The sequence below is a fragment of the Vidua chalybeata genome, chromosome Z (assembly GCF_026979565.1).
Source record: "Vidua chalybeata isolate OUT-0048 chromosome Z, bVidCha1 merged haplotype, whole genome shotgun sequence".
Lineage (NCBI taxonomy): Eukaryota > Metazoa > Chordata > Aves > Passeriformes > Viduidae > Vidua > Vidua chalybeata.
This window is the reverse complement of record NC_071570.1, coordinates 68,621,050-68,648,877: the sequence shown is the minus strand read 5'-3', so window position 1 is coordinate 68,648,877 and position 27,828 is coordinate 68,621,050. Positions and strand designations below refer to the sequence as shown.

The 27,828-nt window shown below is 35.8% G+C and overlaps 1 protein-coding gene across 1 annotated transcript in view; it reads left to right on the top strand.

The window, feature by feature from the left end:
- Window positions 1–27,828, top strand: part of ST8SIA4 (ST8 alpha-N-acetyl-neuraminide alpha-2,8-sialyltransferase 4) — a 55,266-nt gene that overhangs the window by 7,231 nt on the left and 20,207 nt on the right. Inside the window, exons 3-4 of the mRNA XM_053932171.1 lie at window positions 7,212–7,469; window positions 19,326–19,619. Of these exons, the coding sequence (XP_053788146.1) occupies window positions 7,212–7,469; window positions 19,326–19,619 (552 nt within the window). The remainder of the gene's footprint in view (window positions 1–7,211; window positions 7,470–19,325; window positions 19,620–27,828) is intronic.

The window sequence follows — 27,828 nt, the reverse complement described above, 5'->3', positions numbered from 1 at the left end:
AGAAGACTGCTTTTTTGGCTCCCTTTTCTATCTGAGTTATTTCAGTCATGAAGAGGAGTCTACCATCTGCTAAGGTTTTATGTCTTATGTCCTTTCTACTGTCTGTAGAAATGTGAAGTTTTTCCTTATGCTTACGGAAATATGGAGGCTCCATTTGTAATGAAGGCTATAGTTTCAGAAAGTAGGGATGTGGTTGAGATGGTACAAACCTGTTTGGAAAAGCCTTCTACACAGGGCTGATGACACCACATTTGTGACCTGTGTGAAATGAACCACAGTTTGATGTCTGTGACTTTTTTCTACTTACTTTTAAATAAATATGTGAATTTATGCTGAAAGGAGAAGAAGAAGGTTATGAATTGCAGGAAGGCAAATTTGTAAATAAGTACATTGGGAATGTGTTTATCTCTGCAGTGTAACAGAGAATATTTCCTGTCAGAAAAGTGTGAGAATTTGTAAGATGTCAGCAGCATCTTAAAAAAAAAAGCATCTTCCTCCTTCAAAAGTTCAGATTATTATCAATTTTTGTCTTACAAGTTAGTGTGAAACAGCTGTGACAAGTCCCTGAAGTTCAAGCAGTAAATACGGAACCAGCAAAAGAGCACTACAATTGCTCTGAAGCTTTTGGAGCAATGTTCTGAAGCCTTGTGTGCTATTTCTTTCTGTTTGTTTTCTCTGGTCTGGTTTAGTCATAATAAACCTCAGGGGATTTTTGCTTGCCAATCTACCTTACTCTGCCTTGCTTATCTTCTTCAAAAGCTGGACGACCTTCCTGTGGTAAGCAGTAGTTGAGTCATGGTCTGTTTAAAATCCCTCTTCCTTTTGCATGCCCACTGCCTTGTATTACAGCATTTCTGTCTGTGTGGCCTCCATCAGCTGGGAGCTTCTAGAAGCCCTTCCAGGGTTATTTGCAGTCAGGTATGATTTTAACAAATCCAAATTAGTGGTTGAACTAGATGATCTTTCAAGTCCTCTTCCAACACAAACTATCCTGTGATTCTAAAGGCTACTTTCCTGGAAGAGCTTTTCTTGAAACTTCCTTTTACACTAAAGCACAGGTGCAAATAGCTGCGGTCCCCACAGCCTCCTCAAGAAACCAGCAGGAGCTGGAACTCTAGTCATGTACAAGAGCAAGCTGTGGCCTTCTGTTACCACAGAGTTTGTTCTTTCATGTTGTTTTTAATTAAAATAATTTAGCTGGCAAAAAAATCATGTTTTATCTAGGCTGTAGTTCCTGGTGATTCTAGAGGCTGAGAGCCACCTTCTACTTTCCAGCTGTGGACTGCAAAGCAGAGTCAGGACTTGCTAGGGCTGGAAAGTTGAGTTGTTATGAAGGCCTGTCAGAGAGAGTCTGCAGGAGATCAAGAGGAGGGATTAGAAATCTATAGCATAAAAGTTTTAAAAAAATGTTGAGTGGTTTCTTATCCTCTGATAAATGAAGGATACTGCTAAGAATAAGGTGTAGTCTTAAGCAAGGCATAAGAAACCAGAGCAGCCTCAGCTGTTGTGGAAAAGATCTGAGGAATACTATGCTTCCAGTAAGGCCAGGGAAGCACTGACAGAGGTGCATGGGGAGGTTGTCAAGTCCCCACTACATGGAATTATTAGGAACATTTTAGATAAACATGGGCTGGGGGACATGTAGATAAAGGCACATCTTCAGTGGGCACAGAGAGGATCAAGTCCATCTCTATTCTATAATGTGATTGCTGGTGAGCCCTCCTGGGCACTTAGGATGCATTCCAGAGGCTTCTCCTCACACCTGGGGGGGCCTACTCAAGTCTAGCAGCAGTGATTTATAGCACTGCCTTCCTCTACAGAAATGACTTTTCCCAGAAAAAGCATTGACAGTCATATTTCAGTTTTCTTAAGAATGTCTAAAAATATACATGGTTTTGTAATCTTAACATTCAAATCATCTAGTGGTCTATTTTCTTTTGTTCATTCACACATTTCTGAGGTAGATGAAGAACAGTTTGAGATTGTATAATAGTTTTGTGGTGCAAAGACCACAGTACAAAATAAAACTAGAAAAATGCGTCATGAGAAAAATCTCACCATTTTGCCCCAGAGCAGTACATAGTCTAAACTTTTGGAAAGCTGTTCAGAGACATTACTGTTGCATGAACTCATCAGATAACCCAGAGTTTCAGTTGGTACTTAAATGTTATGGAGATCTGTTTCTTTTCATCAAAGAAAAACCATAAGTCAGTCACAGATTATGACTCTGTGTTTTTTTGAGTCGTGTAAACATGTTCCAAGCAGCGGCTTGGCTACAATTAAGCGAGTCACATCAGTCTCACCTGACCACAAAACGGCTCAGGTCACACCCTGACACAGTTTTTTTTGTCATAAAAAAACTTGAAAACCACCTCAAATGAAACTGTTTGCATAGTTTAGCTTAAGGCTGCAGAACACTGTTTCTTCAAGGTTTGCTAAAAATAATGCTCTTTTTTCTCTGTGGAATTGAGTGGAATTGGGTTTGCTTTTGAATTTAATATGCAGCTTGAAGTGGATTAACACTTACTTGTCATTATTTTGTCATGTCTGTTTAATCAGAATAACCTTGTGCTGTTTTTGGTACTCTTTGTGGGACAAAGCAGAGGTTTAAACAAGTTGTTATTACTAATCAGCATCAAGACTGACTGAGACACTCATGTATGTACACTCAGTATTTGTTATGTCCCTCAGTATTTTTTTTCCTCCTTATCACTTATGTGAAAATCGGAAGTACTGTTATCCCCATGGTATCAGTGAGTCAGTAGCACGAAGGAACTTAAAACAATAGCATGGACTCTGCATTATTTATCATATTACTTTCAGTATTAGAAGATATCCAGATACAGTCAGATGAATTAATAAAAAATATTTCAATGTTAACATTATTGCATATCTCTTATATAATGTTTCTACTGCATACTGCAATACCTGTGTGCTCATTTAAATATATATGCTAATGACAGTTTCAGATAAGAAAACGTTTTTAAATTTGTGAGACGATACTAAGGTTAGAGATTTCTGACCATCTCAGCATTTTATTGAAAAATAAATTCCATAGACCTTTTGGAAATTTCAGCTGTGTTAAGTGAATTGTTGATTATCTGATTCTAATTCAGATCCACATGAAATTATTTGGAGGACTTTTATAAGCATATAGATAAATGAGTTTTGAATGTAAGCAACCAAATGAATAATGGAAACCAATGTGCGTTTACTTTTTTTGACACTGTTTGTATAACTTCCCTGCCTTCCTCTTACTTTGAAAAATAATATAGAAGATAGGGTGTTCATGCACAGATTGCTAATATGGACAGTTTTAGGCCAGTTTTTTCTAAATAACAGGGACTAAAGCAAATCTTCTGGTAATCATGTGACTTTTTGTAGTTGGAAATCTAGTTTCTGTGCATTGCACATAATTTTTTGAGGTTTTGAGACTCATCGGTGGTCATCCCTTCTCAAGTCAAAGTTCATGTGAAATGAGTTGCTTGATAGCTTGGATGATGATGTTTGTACCTTTTGATGGATTCAAATTATCCTTTACAGCCCCAGCTGTAGTAGCTCTCTTCCTATGTGATGAATAATTACAGTAATTTTTAGTACTTCTAGATTGGACAATTCTCTCTTGCTCTTTTTTGTTTTGTATCAATTGATCTGTCTATTGTTGCAGAGTGCCCACAAAGTTAAGCTATCAAACCCAAGGAGATTTAAAGTCCATTCAATTTAAAGGGCAAATTTGAGTCTTCATCTTCCTTTTACAGAAATACCTTGCCTGGCCTTACCAAAAGCTAAACTAAGGATTTTAAGTTTGTCTATCCTGCTTTATTATTCTGAGTCCTTCATGTGCCTCAGCATAAGTTGCCTTTGCTCTGAGGCTGCTTGCTTCATATGTGACAGCTGTAACAGATAGCCCAACACATTCCAGATATTATTTCTTTTTTTTTTTTTTTGGCCAAGTTTAGGAAATGAGAGGAATTACTTAAGAACCGCATTTATTATGTTTCACTTCTCCTATGGCTTTTAAGATCAGTTCCATGGTGCGTGTTTTGTGTTGTTGGTTGCAAGATTGAGACATACTCTTCTTTCTTGAGGCAGCAGCACAAGAGCTGGCTAGTGAGCACGGGTGTTTCTATAGCTCATCCCTTTTAATTTGTGGGGGATTGTTTCACCTTTATGGCTGTGACTGAGTGTTGCAACTGCTAGAATAACATTTCTAGTTGTTTCCTGTTTGGTTGTGCTATATGGAAGTTCTTCTTTAGAAGGTTAATATGCAAACAGAATATTTGTTTTGTATTTGTATATTTGTAATCCATTTTGTTTTAAATTCCACCTTACTACTGACAACAGTGAAAAATTTTTGTTTTTCTTCTTTGTAGACTTCCACAGGCAAAAGTTTCTAGTAGATTTATTATGAACTAAACATCCTGCCCTGGCTCAGCACTCCATGTCTGTTCCACAAGAGTGTTGTACTTGGTTCAGATCTGATCTTTTTTCAGAAACATACCTGCTTCACAGATGGACACAAGCTTGTAAAGCTTCACACATGTCTTGGTTTGAAAAGACAGGTGTCTGTTAAGGAAGGCAGGAGCTTCTCTTGAAATGGAAAATGTAAATCCCCTCCCTCTGAATTATTATAATTTTGAGATTAAGGGGCTCTTAGGTAAAGATATGGAAGTAGGAATAACAGTGCTTAGGAAAAATAAAAATGCAGTAATATAAAACAACAGTGACAGAGTCAGAATATGACCTGTAGCAGTCTGATTCTAGCAGTCTGATTAAATGGTGGCCGCAGTTCTCCAGAAGTGACAGATGTATTTCTGTTGAAACAATTACTCTGTAGAAAGGGTGTAGGTTTTCTCTGAAGGTCGGTGGTGTTGCAGATGGGCCTGGTCTTTTTCTGGGAATCTAGTGAGAAAAGGCTGATCTTCTGGGAATCTAGTGGGAAAAAGCTGCCTGTGGTATTCTAAATTTCAGATTATATCCAGGTAGGAATGTTGGGCTCCTCCCCCTGTGTGGAGCATCTCACAATGCAATGATGTAATTTTGTCGGTCATGCCATGAGACTCAATGGCCCGTTAACAGACGATACCTTCCCAGAGGGAGGATTGGTTGTAGAAGAGATAAAGAAAACTGTCCCACCTGGTTTTAAGAGATGGCAGTGTTTTTTTAACAGAAAACACACCTCCAGCCACCTCTTGCATTTGCAACCTGTGACAGCTCACTTGCAATCCTGAGCTATCAGTGTCTCTTCCAGCTCTGGCCTAGGGATTTTTTCAGCTTTTTATGTCAAGGGTATACTGAAAAGTGCTCTGCACTGCTAGTGCAGGTATTAGTCATTGCATACATTAGTCATTACATTGCAGTGATTAAGTATCTCTTTTGAATCTACATATTGAACATGTGCTAATTTTTGGACCCTAGTCTCTACCTGTTTTGAGCAGAATGGAAGCTTTGAACAGAGTTTATTAGAGAATCCCTCCCACTGAGTTATGAGGTACAGAACTAGTTTTCTAAACCTCTTGCATGTTAAACCCCTTCTCAGAGAGGAGGCAAGGTATGATTTGATCTAATCTTAGCCTCAAACTTGGTCAACAGTTTATGTTAAAAGGATTGTGCAAGTGCAATTGAACCTTTATGCAATTTTGTCCCATAAGATTAAGGATGGCAAACCAAATATACTTAAGTTATTAAAGTAAATTAGTTATTGATGATCTTAATGATAATAATTAGACTAAAATATCATTTTTATTTAATACATGGTACAGTTACAACTTCCAGTATAGTGCACTGTTTACTGAAGCTATATTGAAGTAACAATATTAAAGCTAGTAAAATAATTGAGTAGAAATTAATGACCATAGGCAAGTCTCTTTTACTCAGCCTTAAGGAGTAACCTGGGAGGGGATTCCCATTCAAGGAAGGAAGCTAGACACACACTCTATCCAAGAAGGAGTGTGTCAGAATTCTCTACCATTAAAAAGGGGACCTCGCCTTTTGTACTATAAAGTGATTGACAGTCAGATGTATCAGCTCAGCAGCTTTACTTAAGTTATCGGTACTGTCACTTGTTGATTCCATTATAAGGAGCTCTGTCTGCTGTAGCCTCACCAGTGCCAGTTTCTGTTGGGAAAGACTGTTCTTCACAGAATAGAGTGTTTAACTTTGGGATTGATGAGTCAGGCTGGTTTCAGCATTCTTCAACACCAAAAGCAGGGTGATGCCCTCTTCTCCATCAGCATTGATAACTTTTGCAAATAGAGGCAAGTTTGAGATGCTTTACCTCCACTTAGGCAGAGCATCCTGATGCCCCCATGAGCAGATACCATGACTTCACTTTTCAGCTGACATAAAAGCAAACATTCTTCATCAGTTATTTGCGGGGGGCTGGGAATATATAAATGTTTGTCTGCCATAGTTCACTTGATACATGGTAGTTTATTAAACCCTCATATTTGGTCATGTGTGTCAACCTCTGTAATAGTTTAAACAGTTATTTGCTGACAAGATGATCAATGTTGCAAAGTGTTGATGAGTTTGTAAGAGATTCTGAGTTCAGCTAACAGCTTGACTGGACCCTGAGCTGCAGTAGTTTAATTTGCATTATGTTTTAAGCTGATTTTGTTCAAATTAGTACAAAAGACTGGGTGTGTTCTCAAATCGAGTTAATTAGGATAGCTTTAGTTAAACTTTGGTTAATTAGGAGGAAGTTTATGCTAAACTGAATATATTACTTTTATGGTGAAATAAGAATCTACAAGAAACCATGGTCATTCCTGAGCCAAGCTGATTTGTAAGGCACAACATTTCCTGATCACAAATGCTTCATGTATTCAAGTTTGTTTTTATGAAAACAAACCACCACAGTTCTTTTTAAAAATGTCTTAATTCCAAAATTTTGTGAAGATAGTCAAGCACAGTATGCCTTCAAATTTTCAGTTATCTTTCCTTTGTCCCTCTGTGTCTTTGTGTGTACAAGTCATTATTCTGTAGTTCTGTAGTATTTATGTGTTACATTGTAACCAGTGTTAACTCCATTCTAAAATCTTTGCTCTAACTCCATCCTAGAGCATGGGAAATTACCCTGGCAGGACTGGCACTGTCTGCATTCTGCTTTATGTTGTATGGCTTGTGCAGTCTATATTGCTGCTAGATAAAACTCCATTTCAGCAGCAGGGGATGTTGGGTTTTGTCTCTGCATTTTTCTGTCAATGCAGGAAGAACATTCTTCAGTTCTTGGATGCTGAAAGAGATGTCTCAGTGGTCAAAAGTAGCTTCAAGCCCGGAGATGTAATTCATTATGTACTGGACAGACGTCGCACTCTAAACATTTCTCAGGATTTGCACAGCCTTCTCCCTGAAGTTTCTCCAATGAAAAATCGCCGATTTAAAACCTGTGCAGTAGTTGGGAATTCTGGCGTCCTTCTAAAGAGTGGTTGTGGAAAAGAGATTGACAGCCATGACTTCGTAATAAGGTAAGTTTTTATCTGTTGTTGAAGATGCAGGCTACTATGTTTCTTGCAGAAAAGCTGGGAGAAATGTTTTAATCTGAGATACATATTACGGGCATTATCTGAAATTAATCTGAAACAGTATCCACCAACATGTGATTCCCTAAATTTAAATTCATGCCTATCTTATTGATAAGAAGATTATTGTGAAAATAAGGGAGGGAGGTTTGCTTTTTTGCTGTGCTTATTCCAGACAAAATTATTCTTATAGACATCTTGGTAGAAGAAATGCAGAATGGTTTCTCTCTTAAGAATACTCTTTTTTAGCTTTTGGTCAGCACAGATGGCCTTTTGTAAATTACTACATTCCTTCTGTGTAGCATGTAGTAAAATTTCAGTGTGCTGTATTGATGTTAAACCAGGATGCCACTGAGGTAGTTGGAAGTCACTCTAATATATTCCTTCACATTGGTTTAAGAATCTATTCTTGCAATTTGGGGGAAAATTATATGTTTCACTTTTTATTCCTTCTTCAAACACACACAATAGAGGGCCTATGGATTTCTTGAAGTTTGGGGGAAAATTATATGTTACACTTTTTATTCCTTCTTCAAACACACACAGTAGAGTGCCTATGGATTTCATGTATCATGTCAAAGCTGACCTCATTTGACATCTTGGCATTATGTAGACAATGCTGAGCAAGTGATGGGTACTTCTGCTTTTGAAGCAGAAGCTTCAATTGGTTTGGTTTGAGAAGGATGAAAGAACAGAACACAGGAGGGTTGTGACAGAAAGCAATACAGAAATATTAGTCATTGTGAGTTATTTGCTTTTTCTTTTTTGACCTTAAAGAATGATGGGGACAATAAATAGTAAAAGGACATGGAAAAGAAAAATAATGGTTTCGCAGTACATAAATAAAAGAAGAATATACATGAGTTTTGTATTTCATTTGAAAGTTATTTTAACAAGTTGCAACTGAAGCAGTAACACACTTCTCTTTCATTTTCCTTATTAGTCTTACTTGTACCACTAGTTATTGAAATTAGCATCCTTACTTACTGCAGAGGAAATCTAAAAGTAATTACCACAGTTTTAAACTGCATTTAGCCTTTGGCATGCTTTTGTATTCTCTCTGAGATGAAATGGGATTCATTTAACAGATGTCTTGGTTTTGGACAAATTTAGGAGGAAATGTTCTGAAAAGGTGTTTCCTTTAATGAAGAGTACATTTTAGCAACTTTTTTTTTACGGGTTCCTATAGGTTTGAAAGGATTTTTATTGGAGTGAGTGAAAAAATTGTTTATTTAACAAGCAAGTTGTTTACAGGTATGAAAAGAATGAATAATGTTAAATAATAAAACTTTCTGCTGCTTTGAAGAGTTTCAGAATTTTTTCTGTAGGTGTGGTTCAGTCTTTTTCCAAGCCTGGAGCTGACCTCTGGGCCACAGCGCGATGTGGGTGGGGCTGGGGGTGGGGAGGAGCCTGGGCAATGTTTTGGTGTTTTGGCTTGGAGAAAAGTTTCATAGTTCTAGAAGACGAAGCTACAGTTCCAGGCAAAACTTCTGCTTCAATTAACAAATGAAAAGCTAGTTTAAAAAGCAAAGAAACTACTTCATCTGCTTTTCTCTGGAGAGAAAAAGCCATGAGTTGGGTGAAACCAAGAGTCTTATCTCTGTGTTTCTAAACACAGGTGGCAAAAAAATGTTTTTGCTTCTCTTTCCTCTTTCTCTCTCTCTGGGTTTAGCTTAAAGCTATAGGACCCATTTTTGGGCACAAAGCAGGTGACAGGGGATATAATAACATCACTCCAGGACACAGGACTATAGAAAAAATTAGATGCTAGATTTTCTAGATTAAAATTTGCATAGAGAAGGCAAAGTACATTATTTTAAATCATTGCTGAATTTCTTTGCAGTCATCCCCATGGTCTTTCACACATTTTAACTAGCCATGAAACCAGGTGATTTTATCTGATAGGCAGTTTTAACTAATTCAAGTACACGGAGGAAAAATAATATTCTAAAGACTTGGTGGAGCTTAATAGGATCAGTTGGCAGTTACTGTTGCTAATCTGGTCTTTAGACTGAAGAGAGATGTGGGTGTTCTGTGAAGATGGTGAGGAAATGGAACAGGTTGCCGAGAGAAGCTGTGCGTATCCCATCCATGGAAGTGTTCAGGGCCAGGTTTTGTGGGGCTCTGAGCAACTTGGTCTAATGAAAGGTCTCCCTGACCATGGTGGGGGATTTAGAACTAGATAATCTTTAAGGCCCTCTTTCAACTTAAACCATCCTATGATTCCATGAAACATTTCTCATATGGTGTGTGACAGTTAAAGTGATCTGTGTAACAACTAGTGAGTCTGACAATATCCTGATTAATAATCTCTAATGTTTTGGGAATAACATGCTTGGCCCTCCTGCCTATAGGGAGTTTCAATGCAGTAATTTTTTTTTTTTTTTAATTTACAAATGAAAGTTGTTTTAGAATTTACATATTATAATTTAAACTATACGATATTTATTTATTTAAGTCTTGATGCATGTATAGTTATATAGCATCTGTTTAAATAGCAAGGAATTTATTTGTAACTGAACTTAAAGAAAAAACAAATCATTCATCAGAGTTAATTTCCTACATTCCTCATCTTCCATTTAGAAAAAGTGTACATCACTTGACATGTAATCACATGGTGTAATTATGAAGTTCTGGAGTGCTTCATAAGCCCTTACCTGTTTTGCTGTTAGGATTCTGGTATTAAAATGTACCATGACACTCTGTTAATCTTTTTAGTTTTATCTGATCTCTCTAGAAGTAAAATGTCCTCACTTATGTGCCACCTGATGGTATTCTTGAAAGGAGTTTCTGAATATATCCAAGTATATAGGCTGGTGAAGGACAGTTTTGTAGAATCTTCTGATACCAAGTGCATTATGCCTATGTGCTGTGACAAGTATGTCATACTATTCTGGTTAAATATATTACCTTGATTTTTGATTGTATTTTATGGAGGGGTGGGGCTGGGGGGAGAGGGGAAGGGGGTGAAATCTGAAGGAAAATTTTGTCTCTGAGAGTTGTTTCTTAGAGGAGCAGTTCTTAGGTCAGGGTTAACACCAACAATACCATTAATTTAATTATCAAACTGACAGTGAATATCTGTGACAATGAAGAGGTCACAACTGATATCCAACAATATTTGCAGTATTGATTAACTCAAGATCCTACAAAGGTAGTGAAAATGTTAATAATAATGGACAAACACACAGAAGTTTCACAAGATTAGTGAAGTCATGCCTATTTTGGCAGTAGAAAATGTGGTCCATCTAATTAAAATGGGAAGCAAGGAGACACTTTGTTTTAAAAAAAAAATCCCAAACTGTGATGACTATGAACTATTTTCTGATTCCCATATACCTTTCCTTTTTACCTTTCATGCTTTTATACCCCATTAGGAACTATTGATCTGTGTGCCCCTACTACTCTCTTCTTGTGCCGAGCCTCAGTGTGCTCATTTTGATAAATACCCAGAGAGAGTCTGAAGCATTCCAAAATATCTGATTAGATGAATAAGTACATTTTGTTCTCACATTGTCTGCACTTTCTCATGCTGAAATTACCAAGCCAGGGCTGAGTTAGCTGTTGGATCTTACAGAGCAGATGAACTTGTTATAATAAGTGGTATATTTTAAAATGCGGTGGTTATGTAGGAGTTTCTGAGAAATGCAGCTGTATTTTGGGCAAGTGTTAAAATAATAATATTAAGCATTGCCAAGTAATAACTTGGAATTACTTCTGGAAGCCAGTTCAGCTTTGGGTTCAGAATTTGAATAATATCAAAAATCAGAGTAAATAGTTATATATTTTTTTTCAAATAATTTTATTTGACATTTGTGATGAGACCTATGCAAAAGCAGAGGCCAAGTTCAGTTTTGGAGTAATTTGGTTAAAACCAACCAGTCAAACAAATCGTAGTAAATGTATTGTGTCTTTTTCTTGTGGTGACCCCACTTCTGGAAAAATCCCTTTCATTTCAGTAGGACAGTATGGAGAAAGGGGCCTGTTGAGTAAAGCTTTTTCAGTAGGTTAGGGCTCCTCTGACAAGAAACAGCCATGAGAAGATATTAGTTGCTTCTTTCTTTGTATTGAAGTGCCTAGTTTATAGTTTATATGTTACAACTATTCTTTTCCCACTGGAGTTTTTCCTGGTGACTCTGCCAGCATTTAGGAACCAAATGGATGTTTTTGCCATGAGTGGTGATAAAATTTTGCTGGGCAAATGCAGTTCTATTTTTCCAGCATACTTTGTACTTTGACTTTTGTTTTTTAGCTTGACCACCCATGTGGTTAGTGAAGTTGACATGAAAAACCTTGTCTTTTTTTTTTTTTTTTTTTTTTTTTTGTGTTTTTTTTTTTGTTTTGTTTTGTTTTTTTGGTTTTTTTTTTTGTTTTGTTTTGTTTTGAAAGGAAGGAATACGTTCTTTCACAGATGTCTTGGTTTGCCCTGTGCATAGGTGAGGATAATCTGATTTGACTTTCTCCCTAGCATGTAGATTTTTGTGGGCAATATATGAATATTTCTGTGATATGCAGAAGCAAGCATCATATGTGGTATGAGCAGAAGACAGCAGATATGGTCAGGCAGAAGAAAAGGACAGACCTACTTATACTGTGGAGGTGTGATATCTTATTTCAGGAGAGCAATTTAAATTGTGTGTTGCTCCTTCAGGTGCTAGGAAAAAAAGCATTATAAATTTGTCAGAATAAAGGTATTTAGAATATTAATTTACCTATATTCTGAACTTGGTTTTTGTAATTCATATCAGCTTTTATCTTCAAATTTTTTTAGTACACCTTGCTTGGACCATGGCCATCATGGCAAGTAGAGCTAAATCCTTGGAGCCAGCATATCTGCTGAAAGCAAAGTTGCCAATTTAACACACATATTTTAAAGCATGAGTCTTCCTCTAAAAATAACATCTGAATACATCATGATTGGCTCATTAGACCCTTTTCTGAACTCAAATGTGGCAGCTCTATTTTTGCTTTCTGTTTCTTCCTTAAACTTGTCATACTATGTTGGAACATTAAATGAAAGCAGAGGAAAGCCATCATCTTCCAATGTTCTTGCTCAGGGATTTGAGTGTCTGAGAAGAGGGGAGATCTGGTGAAGTTGTTCCAGTCAGCCAGGTGTGAGTGGTCTCCACCTCAGGAGAGCCTTGGAGAAGGTTTGTAAGGTTTGACTCATGTAGCCACATTTTAGGGTTGTTTGTGTGGTTTTTTTTTTTTTGTGTTTTTTTTTTTTTTTTTTGTGTTTTTTTTTTTTTTTTTTTTTTTTTTTTTTTTTTGTGTGTTTTTGTTTTTGTTTTTTTTTTCCAGAGAAGTTAGTCCTTAAGTAGGATTTAGGATTTAGGAGGATATTTAAGGACAGAAGTCTAGAATGCTCAAGAAATACCAGCAGAAAGTGACTTCTCTGCACCTATATACAAATGATCATGGGTTCTAACAAGGCTGCTTGAGTAAATACATATCCTATAAGCATCCAAATGCAGAGCAGATACATTTGCAGATACAGCAGATTCAGATTAGTCTGAATCTTCCTTGAATCTTCTTATCACTATCCTGAGAAAAAAAGGATACTAGTTTTAAGTTACTCTGAACCCTGTGGTTGGTAATACAGAGTCTTTATTTTATTAGTTTTCTAAATGGTTGGAACCTCAGGAACACTATGCTTTTTTTTTTTTCCATTGACTGTTTTAAGATGTGAAAAGGTTCAAAAGAGTCTTAATCTAAATAACTAGCTTTTTAGCTGTTATCTATTTTGGAAAGTTCAAACTACTGGTGTTTTCTATATTCCATTCTAATAGCCCCAAAGTGCTTATCCAAAACAATGAAAATCATTTTTTTCTGAATTTATTGCAAGGGTAATATTTTTTTAACCCTTTCTGTCCTGATAATGTTGCAATTTTTTTTTAAATTTTCTGTATCAGAATTATAATAATTATGTGGGTCATCATAATTACCCTACAGAATATGCTCTTTATAGATAGTAATGTGTAATGGTATTTTCACATAAAATGGCTAAGGCAGAGGTGGTCAGGATACTGCTAAGTTCCATTTCTTAGTTTTTCATGCAGTAAAATATAATTTTTAATATTTCACTGCTGTAGTTTTTGTGGGATTTTTAAAATATTTTTTTTATATATGCAAAAAACTTTCAGTGATAGAAATTCATTGCTTTATTTTCTTGTCAAAGGAGTAGTACTGGGAAGAACAGCAAAACTAATCCATATGTAATTTTGCAGCAGGACACACAAGATGTAAATAATGTGTTTTGCAGCTCTTTCTAAAATGCCATTTAGACTTTTTCTCACACTCCACTATGCTGTGTCAGTTGATAACTTGGATTTCAGTCACTGCTGTTCAGGGAGATACTGGGAAGAAAGAATTTGTTGATTAGAAATACAAGTTTTAATCCGGACAACAGGAATCAATGAAGTTTTTTAGCAGGTGATGTTACAAAAACCATCTTCATACTGAAGTCATAGATTCAGTATTTTTGTGAACTTGTGTTGTGAAAGGATGTATCAAGTCAATATTCTACATGGCACATACTAAAAAACCCTCATGATTGTTGTATATTAATAGAATCTGCAATGCTGTAACTAAGCCTCTAACCTTGCAGTTCTCATGAAACATCTTCTGTCGTACCATGAATAAGAACTGAGATGAAGTGGGTATATTAGGGGATTCACTGTTACTTCAGATTCCCATGGTTAATTTGAAGCAACTTTAATTCTTTTCAGTAGCCAAAGAAGTATGCAGAATATGTGAGAATCCATACACTTTACTAATAATTGCATTTGTTGGGGGAAATAGGAAGTTTGTGCATAGGTTTTTTTTTTGTAAATTTCTCTTTTTTGGGCATTTGTGAAAATTACTACAGCACTGCTGCACACCTTAATTTGGAGAGCCGGGTGAGAAGATATGCTATATGCACACGGGTATTAGGGCAGTGTGCTTCTTGCATGTAGATTGAGTGTAGTGCAGCCATGAGATTTTCTTCAGTCTTGAACTCCTTTTTTCCTCTCCTGCTTTTTAAGTCTTTAAGCCTTCCTCAAGCCTTTAATTTTTCTTTCATATCCAATTATTTCTTAAAAATGGCATGAACCACTGAACTCAAGATTACTAGTTTGATTCTTTCAAGAATTTGGATATGAATCTAGATACGAAACCTTGCAGGCTACTCAGTAAGGAGTGTGTGTTATTGACACTAATCTAGTGAAATGCCTTATGTTTCAGAAAGGTTTAATATATCTGCCAGCAACAATCTGATTTTTGGTTTTTGTCTTCTCAGAATGTATGTGTTTATTACTGTGTAACTGATATTTTTTGCTTTGGTATGCATAGAGAAGATATTAATGAAACAGACCATCAGTATAAAGCATTTATTTCCCATGGCTTTATGGTGTTTTAAAGTACTTATTTCAATTTGTAATCCTCAAGTCCACCAATTGTTAGAGGATTAAGACGTGTACAGATTCATGTCCATTTCTTGCATTATTCTACTGTAGGTAAAGTATTCTTTTGGTTCTCAATGTCAGATAAAATTGAAATAATAGCCATTTTACTCAAGGAAATTTTAATGGCTTTTATTTAAAATTAACTTGAAATATGATCTATGAATACTGTGTGCTGGACCTTCGTATTCATATACATGATCTGTATACTTATTAATGACAAAGCAAGTTGAACTGAATCTCTGAAGAATAACTGACTTCTCATTTGAGCCTATTTTTTATGATTTTGATCGCATTATTTTCTTTGTTAAGCTCTGCTTTCTAAAAGACTATGTATGTTACGGTCGTTTGGGCCATAAAGATGACACAGCAAACCCAGGGATGATCACCCTGTTTGGTGAAAATGTGGTATAGGGGCACCTACTCCATTCCTCATTTTTTTCTCATGGCATACAAATCCAGCAGCCATTAACAGTTTTTTTCCCCAGATTTTGTTCTTGCCATATCCTGCTGTAACTAATACATGCAACAGGTGTTTGTGTAAGAAGCAGGTTTTCAATCAGTGAGACTTTTTGGTCTGTGTGTCTTAGTATCTCAGTTGTTTTATGCGTGCTCAAATACTACGTGATATTTCAGACATGATCTAATTTTTCCCTTTTATCCCAGAGCTCTTTTTAGTGATAGCATAGCAGTGCATTTTTCAGTTCAAAATCTTCTGTTGTCACACTGAAAGCTCATGTGTGGGAACCCCCGTATTTTTACTGGGAATATGTTATAGGTATATTTGCCTTTTAGTATTATGGTTATGCATAGTGTTTATGTAAGTTAGGTGCCTCTGTAAGCTTAGAAATTTCCTAAATAATATAATTGATGCTTAATACTAAGTTTAGAGTAACCGCCTTGTTGAAATAGCTGTGCTGAGGTTTTGTCTGTGGTCTGGTCTGATGCCATGGGAAGAACAGGCACTGCAGTATTAATTGGAGGTACCATGGATATTATTGCTTACGATACTAGCAATCACATGAATTATGAATGCTTTCCATACACTTAGGTCTTTTTCTAACTCCCCTCTCTAAAATATATAAATCTTTGTCTCATTAGACCATTTTCTAAATACTTCTGCCATAGATAGTGCTTAGAAGATGTAAGGGAAGAAATAAAAACTAATTATTTGCTAGTTTTGTGCAAAGGAAAGAAGTAGTAGTTAGAACTTCTGATTAAATGCTTTTATACTGAAAAAAATACCCATGAGATTCTTTGTTTCAAACAATATACTGAAACTGAATTTTTATGGGAAAAGCTATCAAAGGAACCCATGAAAACCATTATTTTAGACAATCATTTTTGCTGGGAGAATGCTCATTCCATCTTTTTGTATGGAAACAGTCAATAGCTTGCTCAGGGGAAGGAGATCTAGGACATCTACAAACCTTTTTATAATGTGATATATTACCGATACTGAAATTCTTAGCTATTTGCTTAATTAAGTCAGTCTTCAGTGCTCAATGTGTCTCTTCATTACTATTCTTTTATTCTCAGTAACAGTAGCATAGCAAGTTTGTCTGGCTCAGCTTTCACGTGTAGTCTGCTTAGTTGCATGCTAACATGAAGACAACACTAAGGTTGTTTTTAGAAGGAATGGAAAATGATGGTATGTTGCAAGAAGTTTGTCCGTATGTTACAAGGTACTAATAATGTGGCATGTGAGAAAGAGGAAATTCAGTAAATTACAATCTTCTATATATTGTTCCTTAAAAAAGTTCAAGAAAATTATGGTTTTATTTATGGTGAATAAATTCCTAGGCATGTAATGCTTTTGGTGCAGAAACACGCTCACTCATCTCTGTTGTGATTATATTTGGCATTCTGTGCCTTACGGCAAATTATCTAGAATTAAAAAATACAAGGGAAGGATATTGCTTTGATTATTTAAATGTTGTTCAGTTAATAGGCTTCTTCATTTCACTTAAAAGAAAATTAGTATATGTATGTTTGCCTCTGAATGTAAAGTTTTCTTGAAAGAATCATGAGAATTGGTGGTAGGTCATTGACATCTTCTAACAAAATAAACTTAAAAATTACAGCAGCAGTATGAAACTGTGGCATAGCATAAAGATGTGTTAGAGGTTAAGGTAAAAGTTCCAGAACAGGTAAAAGCTATATACACATACTCAGGTCTATATACAAATACACAATAGCCAGTTTCATTAGCCGTGAAACATATAAGAAATATAAGGATAAACTTTTTAGCCCAGCCTGTTGCACCAGGACAAGGTGCAATAATTTTAAAGTGAAGGAAGGTAGATTCAGAGTAGTTATAAGCAAGAAATGTTACAATAAGGGTCGTAAAGAATTGCAATCCTGTTGTTACTGAATGTGTTTGGATTTCTCATTATTTTCTGAAGTTATGCTTGAAAAATCTGAATATGAGATAAGTTAAAAATTTATATTGCTTATACTGTATACCTTTTTAAAATACATATTTGAGTTACTGATGTAGCAGTAATGACATACAATGTATGCATATGGCATACAGCTTTTTAAACATGGTGATGCTGGTACATTATAGTCTGTTTCTCAAAGCTGGGCTCAGAAAGAGCAGGATTTGCAATGGCAAAATCTGTCTTACATTTTTCATTAATAGATTTCATCACATGTGTATATGTGACTACTAAAACAAACCCACTATACAAATCCCTTATTATGTTGTACAAACTGCCCTTAAAAGAGTTATTTTCAAAAGCAGCAGTAATTCAGTCAGTTTGATTGTTCGGTTTTAAATACTTGGTTTGATTATTTTATCAAATTTATTTTTAGATTTTAAAAAATTTTAATAAAGGCAGGTTGTAAGTTCATGCATTAAGGTTTTCAGAAGAAATTTACAAAGCTAATATTAAATTCAGTGGGAGTTTTTCTCATGCCCTTACTACCATTTCCTAGAAGATACCACTCTTAGCAGCCTAAAATACATGCAGATAGTTTGTGGAATAGATGCAAAAAGATAATGAAGAATGTAAATCCATTTCCTTAGCCTACATCTGCCCACATGTTATCAGAAACTTGGACTCCTTTATCTCCTAGGAATATATTTGCTTTATAGTCTTCAGAACGTCTTTCTGAAGAAGGTAGGACCACTTCTTAACCTGATTATTACATAATGAAAATTATTTTCTGGGTAATTAGTATTATCAGACTGGACTCGGTCATCAGTTGATGTTAAGTAATGCTGACTTACTTTTATGACATTGGACATCTGGCATTAGAAGAAACTAGTGGATAAAAAATTGCAGAATTAATGGGATACTTTGTTTATATGAGGAGTGTGATAATGTGCAAATGTTTTGGAGGGGCTTGTTCCAACATTGCTTCTTACCATCCTTTACCTCAAACAGAGCAGTCTGTTAAGTTATGAAAATATTGCTGTGTCAGGGTATGTTTTTGGGGCATACCAGCTACAGGCTAATTCATTGAGGATGTTGTGGAAATTATTTGTTTCTGTCACATTATACTGGTTGCTGAAGTCAAATTTCTGAATTTTGTTACCTGCATTCTACGCATATGTGGGATTACGTATGTGTGTATTTATGTAATTGAGGTAAAAATCTGCTGAACAATGGCATAATGAGAACTTTTCAACTCTAGGAAAAAGGCACAAAGCTACCACAGAATTCAAGAAGGTTTAAAAATGGGATATGAACAAAAACCTGAAAGTTTAATACTTTTTTCTAAAAATTGCAGTTCTAAGTCAAATAAAAATACTAAATTTCTAAACATCTTACGAACTGCGGTGCTAATACCAAAAACAAACATACTAAAAACTTATTTAAAGATGGGGTAAAGGTAGTTTGTAAATAATATTTAAATACTGTGTTGTAAGTAAAGTAAAATAGAAATGCGTGGACTAAACTGTATAAAATATGCCATGTTTTGTTAGCATCACTTTCTTTGTGTGAGAGCTGTTGGCAACATGATGATAAACCTATTACCTTTCATTATTTGTTTAAGAAAGCATATTATTCACAAGTGCTGCTTTAGATGTTGATGCAGTCTAGAGCATAATGATATGGTTTCTAAATGATTCCAAAGAGGGGTATTTTTTTGTCACAGCATGCTGTACACCTAATGTTTTTAAAAATTTGTCTGATCCTTGTCCAACTTGAGTAAAATACTATGTATTATCACACCTTTTATACTGATATTTTTTCTCACATTAATTTGAATTGGGCTTGCATGTTCCTTTTTTGCTTTCTAAAAAAAAAAAGCTTTTAGCTTTTCTTTTAGCTTTCCCTTCATGCACACATTTTTCTGAGTTAATGTTTGATATTTATTTTCATTTTTCCATTAATTTCTTCCTCTTCAGGTGCAATCTAGCTCCTGTGGTGGAGTATGCTGCCGATGTGGGAACTAAATCTGATTTTATTACCATGAACCCATCAGTTGTACAAAGAGCATTTGGAGGCTTTCGGAATGAGAGTGACAGAGAAAAATTTGTGCATAGACTATCCATGCTGAATGACAGTGTCCTTTGGATCCCAGCTTTCATGGTCAAAGGTGGAGAGAAGCATGTGGAGTGGGTTAATGCATTAATCCTTAAGAATAAATTGAAAGTGCGAACTGCCTATCCATCACTGAGACTTATTCATGCTGTCAGAGGGTAAGTGTATGGAAAAGACTGATCTGTCCTCAGCACAATGAAATCATAACTAGAATTCCTAACAGGCAGATAAAAAGATGAGTGTCAAAAGGAGCATTTTATTTCTCCTATTGATTTAATGGCTTGCATTTATGACAGGTTTGTTTGGTAATAAGTGGCCACTCATTTAGCCAGCTCTGCTGCAAACAACTGAAATGTATTTGCACAATAACTTTTCCAATTGCACTTTTACGTAAAAAAAAAAGTATCAGCATTTTGTGATAAGCTAATCTTAAAAATAGTCTGAATTCAGTGTACAGTGAAAGTGCTGCATGTCTTCTTTGGGAAACAATTGTGAAGATAAAAAATATAATCTAAACACATCAGGGGTAAGGAAGCAATGCTGTAAATTATGAGGCCCAGCAGATCTGAAAGTACTGAGCTCCTTCATAAAATGCCTAGGATTTGGAGCAATCTTTCTCCTTTTGAATTTGGCCAGATGCTTGGGCAATTCAAAAACATTGATCAGAATGACTGAAAATGTTAGTGAATCCACTTATTAGAAAAAAGTTGCATCCATGCTTTAAGCAGGTATTTTTTTTTTAACCCCATAATTTAACAAAAATGTCAGATGAAGTCTCCAATGTCTTTGTAACTACTATATATAGGTCTATGCCTGAAACTATATAGGTCTGTGCCTGAAAATCATTCAAAAGACGGGGGTAATGCAATGTGTTTGTACATCAAATTATGATAGTATGGTAGTATTCAGCTTGAGTTCCTTGAAATATGCTGTTTGTGGAGTTTAGGAAGATGCCTTAAACTATTGCTATTGGCTTGAACAACAGTTACTGATTATGTGGCTGTTCTTATTGTTACAGCAGCAGAGATCAGTTTAGAAGGGATGTTGGAACCGTTATCCCAAAGTAGTATGAGAATAAATCTTAGGCATAAATTATTCTTCAGGATATTTTGCTAAGTGTCATAGATTAACTTTTAAAACCTTTATTACTTAAGTTACTGTGTTTTGTTAGACATTTAGACTTTAGTTATTTATGAGCCGTGAGTGTGTTGAATTTTCAAGTACTCAAAATGTCTGTCCTACATAGTTACGGTCGTTTGTATGTGTATATAAACCTGAGATTGCCTCCAGTTCACAAACAACAGTTTTAATTTCCATCTGCTAAATCTGGGTAAAATTATCAAATGTGAGTGGTAATTCAGAATGTGCAGTCTTTAACTGGCCAATTTGATGGTCCTTTAGGGGGATTTGTCTTAAAAAATGTATTAGTACCTACATTATCTCTCTGAATGAGGCAACAAAAGCTCTGCCATCTGAATTGTTGAAAATTTGGATTAAGTGCATTTTAGATTATAACTAGCAGTGTCATCTAATATGACTGCATAGATTTGTACAATTGTTGAATCTGCAGTTTAAACTCCACAGTAAATTTAAATTGATGTCAAGAGCTCTTTGATTTAATGAACCTAAAATTTCATTAAAATATGGAGATATGGTGAATTTTGGGCAAAATAATTTCATATCTAATAATGAATAAGGTTCATGATTCCAGCCTCACATGTTAAATACAAATAGAGAACATCTTATGCTGAAGGGTGCAGGCTCAAGGTTTGAAAAGTATTGTCCGTATGCCTTTTAATATGCATCAAACTGTCAAATTTTTCCTTCATTAACCTTTAAAGCATATAGTGTTAGGTACTTTCTAAGGACAGAACATAAATTTTCTTAGACTTCTGGTCTAATGAGGCCAAATTCTTTATTTCTAATGCAGTATAAAATTATATCAGACTTTTATCTAGTAACAGATCAGTTTGGCTACAATCACAGCGCTGTACTGAAATTCTCACTCCTGTTCTTCTTTCTCTTTTAATGAAAGAAACTTTATGAGCTTCATAGTGTTCCAGAGTTGCTATTGATCAGGTAGTCTCTATTGATCAGTTGACTGCATTCTGAGATAATTTATAAAACTTTTTCTTCTGTCCATTATGCACTTTTTGGGTTAAAAAGAAGGTAATGTGTTCTTGGAAAAAGAAACTACTGTTTTGCTGATATCATGATTTATCAAGCTGCTGTGAGTGATGGATGCTCCTCTAGAATCTCAGAAGGATTTTAGGTTTTAAAACCAGATTATATACATACAAAGTCCAGCATGATAACTACTTTTTAAATGAATAGTATCATAAATGGCCATTGTATTCAGATTTTTTTTTCTTCAGTAGATTTAGTTCAAGTGGTTACCTGTGATCATTTTTCTCTATTTTGCTTTTTCACTTCTTGATCAGTAAGTTTTGAATATTAGATTTTGAGAGAGATTTGGGAGCCATTGCATGATTTTTTTCCCAAAGTGTCTCTAAAAGCTAATATATGGAACTTTTAATGTCACTGTGCACATATTGACAAAATAAATTAGGCAATCAATACATGACAGAGTTCAAGATGGAGCTAAGATCTTTAAATTAACATCTTAACTGATTCAAAACATCTACTTGCTCTTTAATGTCATTGCCAAGAAGTTTAATTATAAAGTAATTATAATGAACAAACCACATAATTTCTTTTCATTGACTTAAATTACTGATTTCAGAAACTTTATTAAGAAGGTTGAGATTTAATGCTGAACTATTTAATTAGGATTATTTGTAGTAATACTTTCCAAATGAAATGATACTCTCTGAGGTGTGGAAAGTGTCTGTCTAGAGGCTTGTCTCAGTAGCAGAGCTGTCACTGAATATGGATTAAACAGTGGGCAAACAGGAACTGAGCCTGCTGGGGTTAGAGTCCAGATCATACTTCTACTGGTGGCAGACAACCAAACTCAAAAGTAGGATCAGCAGGATGATCTGCTATGGATCCCACCTCATGGATCTGTGGAGGGATTAGAGAGGACTCCTGGGCCTAAACATGTAGTTGGTGCATTAAGCAGAGGTCAGTTAACTCCCAGAGCCTTGCACAGCTTGGTTTTTTTTTTTTTTTTTCTGTGCTTCTTCTGGTGAATATTTGAAGACGTCTGTTGAGGAGGCTGAACACCACCACCCCCTTGCCCTGACAAACAATACAGATTCAAAATACTCTAGTTTTCTGTGAAGTTTTTTCTTGTATTTCCTCTCCTAAATCCACAAAACAAAGTTCTCACGCTCATCTTGATGAATGTTTTCTTGGCTGCTCTTCCAATTGGAGGCAGTAGGAAACTGGATATTTTGAACTATTAGTCACTCAGCGGCAGTATCACTGAATTTACTTCACATTAGATTCCTTCCCATCTTCTGGGTATGGAACAGTTGTGTGGACATCCTGTGGGATTTGCCTGTGCTCTGTTTATTTCCTCCGTGATCCTGCCTGTGAAAGAGCACTATTATCCTGCATTAAACATGGCAGAACTCCCACTGAAACCTCTGCATTTTGTCTACGTAAGAAGTATGCTGTACCTATTTATTGTCACTTCTCAGTGCAGGGTCTCTTTTTCTTTATTAGTCAAAGCAAATAGCTACTCTCTGGATGTAGTGACCTTTTGTGTAACTTTACCACATCTTCAGAGTTCTTTACTCTGGGAATTACAGAGAAAATACTTCCAGAAACTGAAACATGCTGAAATTAAGTAGTTTTCTAGCAGCTCTGTACCACGAAACAGCTACTGTGAGTAATCTATATTGCCAACATTTCTGTTTATTTTCTTCCTGCTAACAGACTTCCCTTTTCAGTTAACTGCTAAAACGTATTTATTAAGAAAAGATGTTTTGGAATACATGGATGAATAAATCACCTGGAAAAAAAAAAGTTACCATTACACCAAAACCAGAATTCTAAAAATAAAATGACTGTGTCTTTTGCATCATGTATATAAATATTCAAAATACTGGGAAAAAGAATCACACTAGGTACTTTTCAGTGGAGTACAATTCTGGTTTTTATATATGTGGATGTTAAAAATAAGAGTTTTACATTAAAGTACCCTTGTGCCCCAGCTTAAGGTATCCTTGGAACTTGCTTTGTTTAAGTTATACCCATATATATAAATTATTCCCATATATATATATGGGAAACCACATAGTTTGGATTTTAAGAACCTAATCTATTGTGTAAAGTTGTTAGTCTAATCCCAATATCCTGTCCTATGTGGGAAGCGATGTTCCTGTTCTTGAAGTGGCGACATTCCAGGGCTGACTTTTCAGTCTAGCAGCTACTTTCTAGAGTAGCAATATAACCCCTGTGTCTCTTTTGGATATGCCCTGATCTGGTTTAAAGTTTCACAGAATGAGCTTTCATTTCCTTTGCACAAGTTCTCCTATTTTATCACATTTCTGAAAGATTTAGCAAGGTCTGTCAAGAGATATCTTACTTTTTGAGAGTTTTCATTGGAGGCAAGCACAGTTGAAGTAGAGGACATGAAGCAAAATTGACAGTGCACTAAACTGCTTTTTTATATTTTTCACTCCCTGGTCCATTTTGGCAGGTAAACCAAGATAAGTTTATCATGATAATAGGGATATTTCTATCAATTTTTTTTATTCTTATTTACCTTTTGACAATACAGTTCTGTAAATTTTTGTTTTGGGAGAATGGTTTCATATCTTACTGTGGCAACTGCTTTGTTCCTTATCAGCAATGTTTGTATACCTAACACCAATAAATCTTACTCTTCCCAGATTGAATTTCAGGTTTCAAGTAGTGGAGAGCAACAGAATTAGTCATAAGAAAGAACAGGAATGAAATTTTCCATTTCCAAGTTTTGTTGTTCAGCTTATCTACCATGAGCAATAGCACTCTAATTAATGTTAATGACTCCTAGGAGCTAAGCAGGGAGTAACACATTGTTTATTCATACAGTGTATCTGCAAATTTATATTTGTTTGAAAACTATTTTGGTACTTATTATTTTTAGATTTTTGGTTGGTTTTTAAAATTTATTTTCTGTTACATAAACCTGTGTTTCTGAAAACCATAAAAAAATGTAACTCCAATTTGATAATTTCATACTCCTGTAAAAAAAAAAAAAACTATAGCTGTGCAATGGAGAAGCAAACTAGAAGCATTTTTTGTAGTCTATTTTTGATGAACCAGTAACAGGACAGGAATCCACAGAGAGTGATGTTGGCCATATAGTATTAATAGAATTGAGAATAGCTTCTCTTGGGATTTTTTTTGACACATGAGATGAATTATCTGTTGATTCTGGCTAGAATATGTATGCATGAGAAAATTGTTAGGTTTCCTTCTTTTTTTTAAAAGTGGTGTTTCCAAGATAAGACAATAATAAAAATTCTGCTTCTTTTTATTTTGATTGTAACGCCTTCCAAGAGTTTTTAAAGATGTGTGCATTTAGTTTTAATCTTACTGATCTTCTATGATGAGAGGTTGTATTAAGCATCCAGCCAGTAACAGGTTTCTTCAAATGCTTAGTTAACTACTGCAATGATGTGGAAGTAAGCAAACAAAGCTATAGCTATATGCACTATATGATTTGGCCTTTTGCTTTTGTCAGTTCAAGTCATTGGGCTGTTAACATGATGAATAGTGCTTCACTGTTTACCAACGTAAACAGTGGTGTCAGAATAGGAAGGAGCAGTTTGGCTTAGTGTCTTCTGCAGCCTTGCTTTTTAATGCATATGAGTTCCTTCAAGAATGTTGAAATGGATTTGTTTCAATCTCTGAATTCTTAATGGTATACAAGGAGAGTTTTAAGTGTTTCAGATCAGAAGCACTGAGAAATATGTGGGGATGTTTTGTCTGGAATTACCAAGTACTAAGGCTAATGGCTACTACTTTCTTCCCAAACATTTGTACCAAAATGTAGGTGCTATGTGTTCTATTCGTGGGTAAAACATTGTCAATAACACACCAGGGTTTTGAATGCGTCTGAATGGCACTTACACAGCCTCCAAACTTCCCTGTTACCAAAGGAAAATGCCATGCAATCCAGCATCATGCTCAGCAAGCAATGCAACTATTGTAGCAGAAGAAGAAGGTGGGAGGCAGTCCTTTCATTCACCTAGTAAGCTGTCTTTATTTTGACTCCTGGCTTTACTCGGTTTTGCTCTTCCTGTTCTCTTCCCACCCCACTGAGGATTGGGGAGGAAAATGAGAGCATCTGGTCTGTGTCAGGCCCCCATGTGAGGGAAGGAATTTGTTTATTTGATACACAAGTTGTGTATCGGCTTTTCAGAGGCTAAGGGAAGCCTGTTAGCCTGTTTCAGTTTACATCAAAGAATTGGAACATGAGAAAAAGTGTGAGCATTGCTCTGTTTCAGACCCTTGTGAGGGTTAGGTCAGTGCTGACATGCCTGGTGTGATGTTTTAAGAACAGAACATGTTTTCAAAGAAAACAACTGATTCATTAGGTGATAAATCTGGACTGTGCTCCTTTGCTGTTGGAAGGCACACCACAGTTGAGGTAGATGCTAGTAGTACTTGTGTTTTGGATAGAATGAGATTTGAAGTCTCTCACCAGTACTCGTTTCCTTCCCATTCTAGACAGAAGTCTCTGTCTGTCTCCATTGTGTCTTGTGTGTCTCTTTCAACAGAAGTTGCTTCTGTGAATCCTGTTCTTAGGTGTTAAGCTTATCTTTATCCTTATCCTCATATGTAGCCATGAGGACCTATTTATACATATGTGGGAGGTTAGTGCTGTTTGGATTCACATTAGGAATTCAGTACTATAACACTGCTGTATTGAAGTCCTTTTCTGAGCTCTGTCCTTCTGTCTTCAACAAGTGAATTAATAGGCCATAGGAAAAATTAGGAAAATAATAGTTACTTCTATAATGTGTAAAAGAGAATTACTTTCATTTCTAACTTTTTAAAGCAATATTTCTGTATAGAAATATTATAGTTCCTATACTTCATGAGCACTGCAGAAACAGCTTATTGATGTTTTCTAGTCTGTACTTAGTGGAAGCAAGTGTCATAATTTGCATTTTTGTATCATATCTTTAGTGAAGTAGTCAAAGAAAATGGAGTTAGCAAAGTTTTTGTTAAAACTTGCTTTTTCATTTCACATTTTTTTTGTACTTTATTGTCTACGTCTGGGATACAGGGGACTTTCCAAAGCAAATGAGTAACCATTTTCTTTTGCAAGAAAGGAAGACCGGTAAAAGAATCTGAGAGAGGGCCATACCAAAAACAAGTGCAGCCCCTGGTTTCAGAACATTTTGGAGGCTCACAAGTAGGAGGGTTTTGTTCCCTTTTTTTTTTTTTCATTTTAGTGTAAGTGTGGGCACACCCACTAGCAGAATTGGCAGAGGGGGAAGTAAATGGGTTGTCACAGTCATACTGAAACCAACACAGTTTATGCTTGTATCAAATTATTTAGCCTCAGATGAAATATAACATACAGATGGGCTAACAAGGCCGTAGAAAGATTCATGTGTGGCATGAACTCTACAGGTGAGGCCTTGCCTTTTTCACCTTTTAGTCTATAATGGACAGAGCATTGAAACACCGTAGGAAAAAGGTGGTTTACATAGCTCTCAATGACAAGAAGGTTTCAGAAAATAATCTCAATGTTATCTTTCTTTGCAGAGCTAGCAGTCATTTAAAAATCACTAAAGAGAAATCCTGCATGCTGGCACTGGAAACAAAATGCAGGCTTGACCCGTAGATCACTGGGGGCAGTTGGGATTTCTGCTGCTTACAAGGGGCTTGTCATGACTTTCCAAAGAGGAGTTTATTTGCCGTAGTTTGTGGGTTTCCCCCGGGGATGTTTCACAGATTTAATGCTGAACTATTTAATTAGGATTATTTGTAGTAATACTTTCCAAATGAAATGATACTCTCTGAGGTGTGGAAAGTGTCTGTCTAGAGGCTTGTCTCAGTAGCAGAGCTGTCACTGAATATGGATTAAACAGTGGGCAAACAGGAACTGAGCCTGCTGGGGTTAGAGTCCAGATCATACTTCTACTGGTGGCAGACAACCAAACTCAAAAGTAGGATCAGCAGGATGATCTGCTATGGATCCCACCTCATGGATCTGTGGAGGGATTAGAGAGGACTCCTGGGCCTAAACATGTAGTTGGTGCATTAAGCAGAGGTCAGTTAACTCCCAGAGCCTTGCACAGCTTGGTTTTTTTTTTTTTTTTTTTTCTGTGCTTCTTCTGGTGAATATTTGAAGACGTCTGTTGAGGAGGCTGAACACCACCACCCCCTTGCCCTGACAAACAATACAGATTCAAAATACTCTAGTTTTCTGTGAAGTTTTTTCTTGTATTTCCTCTC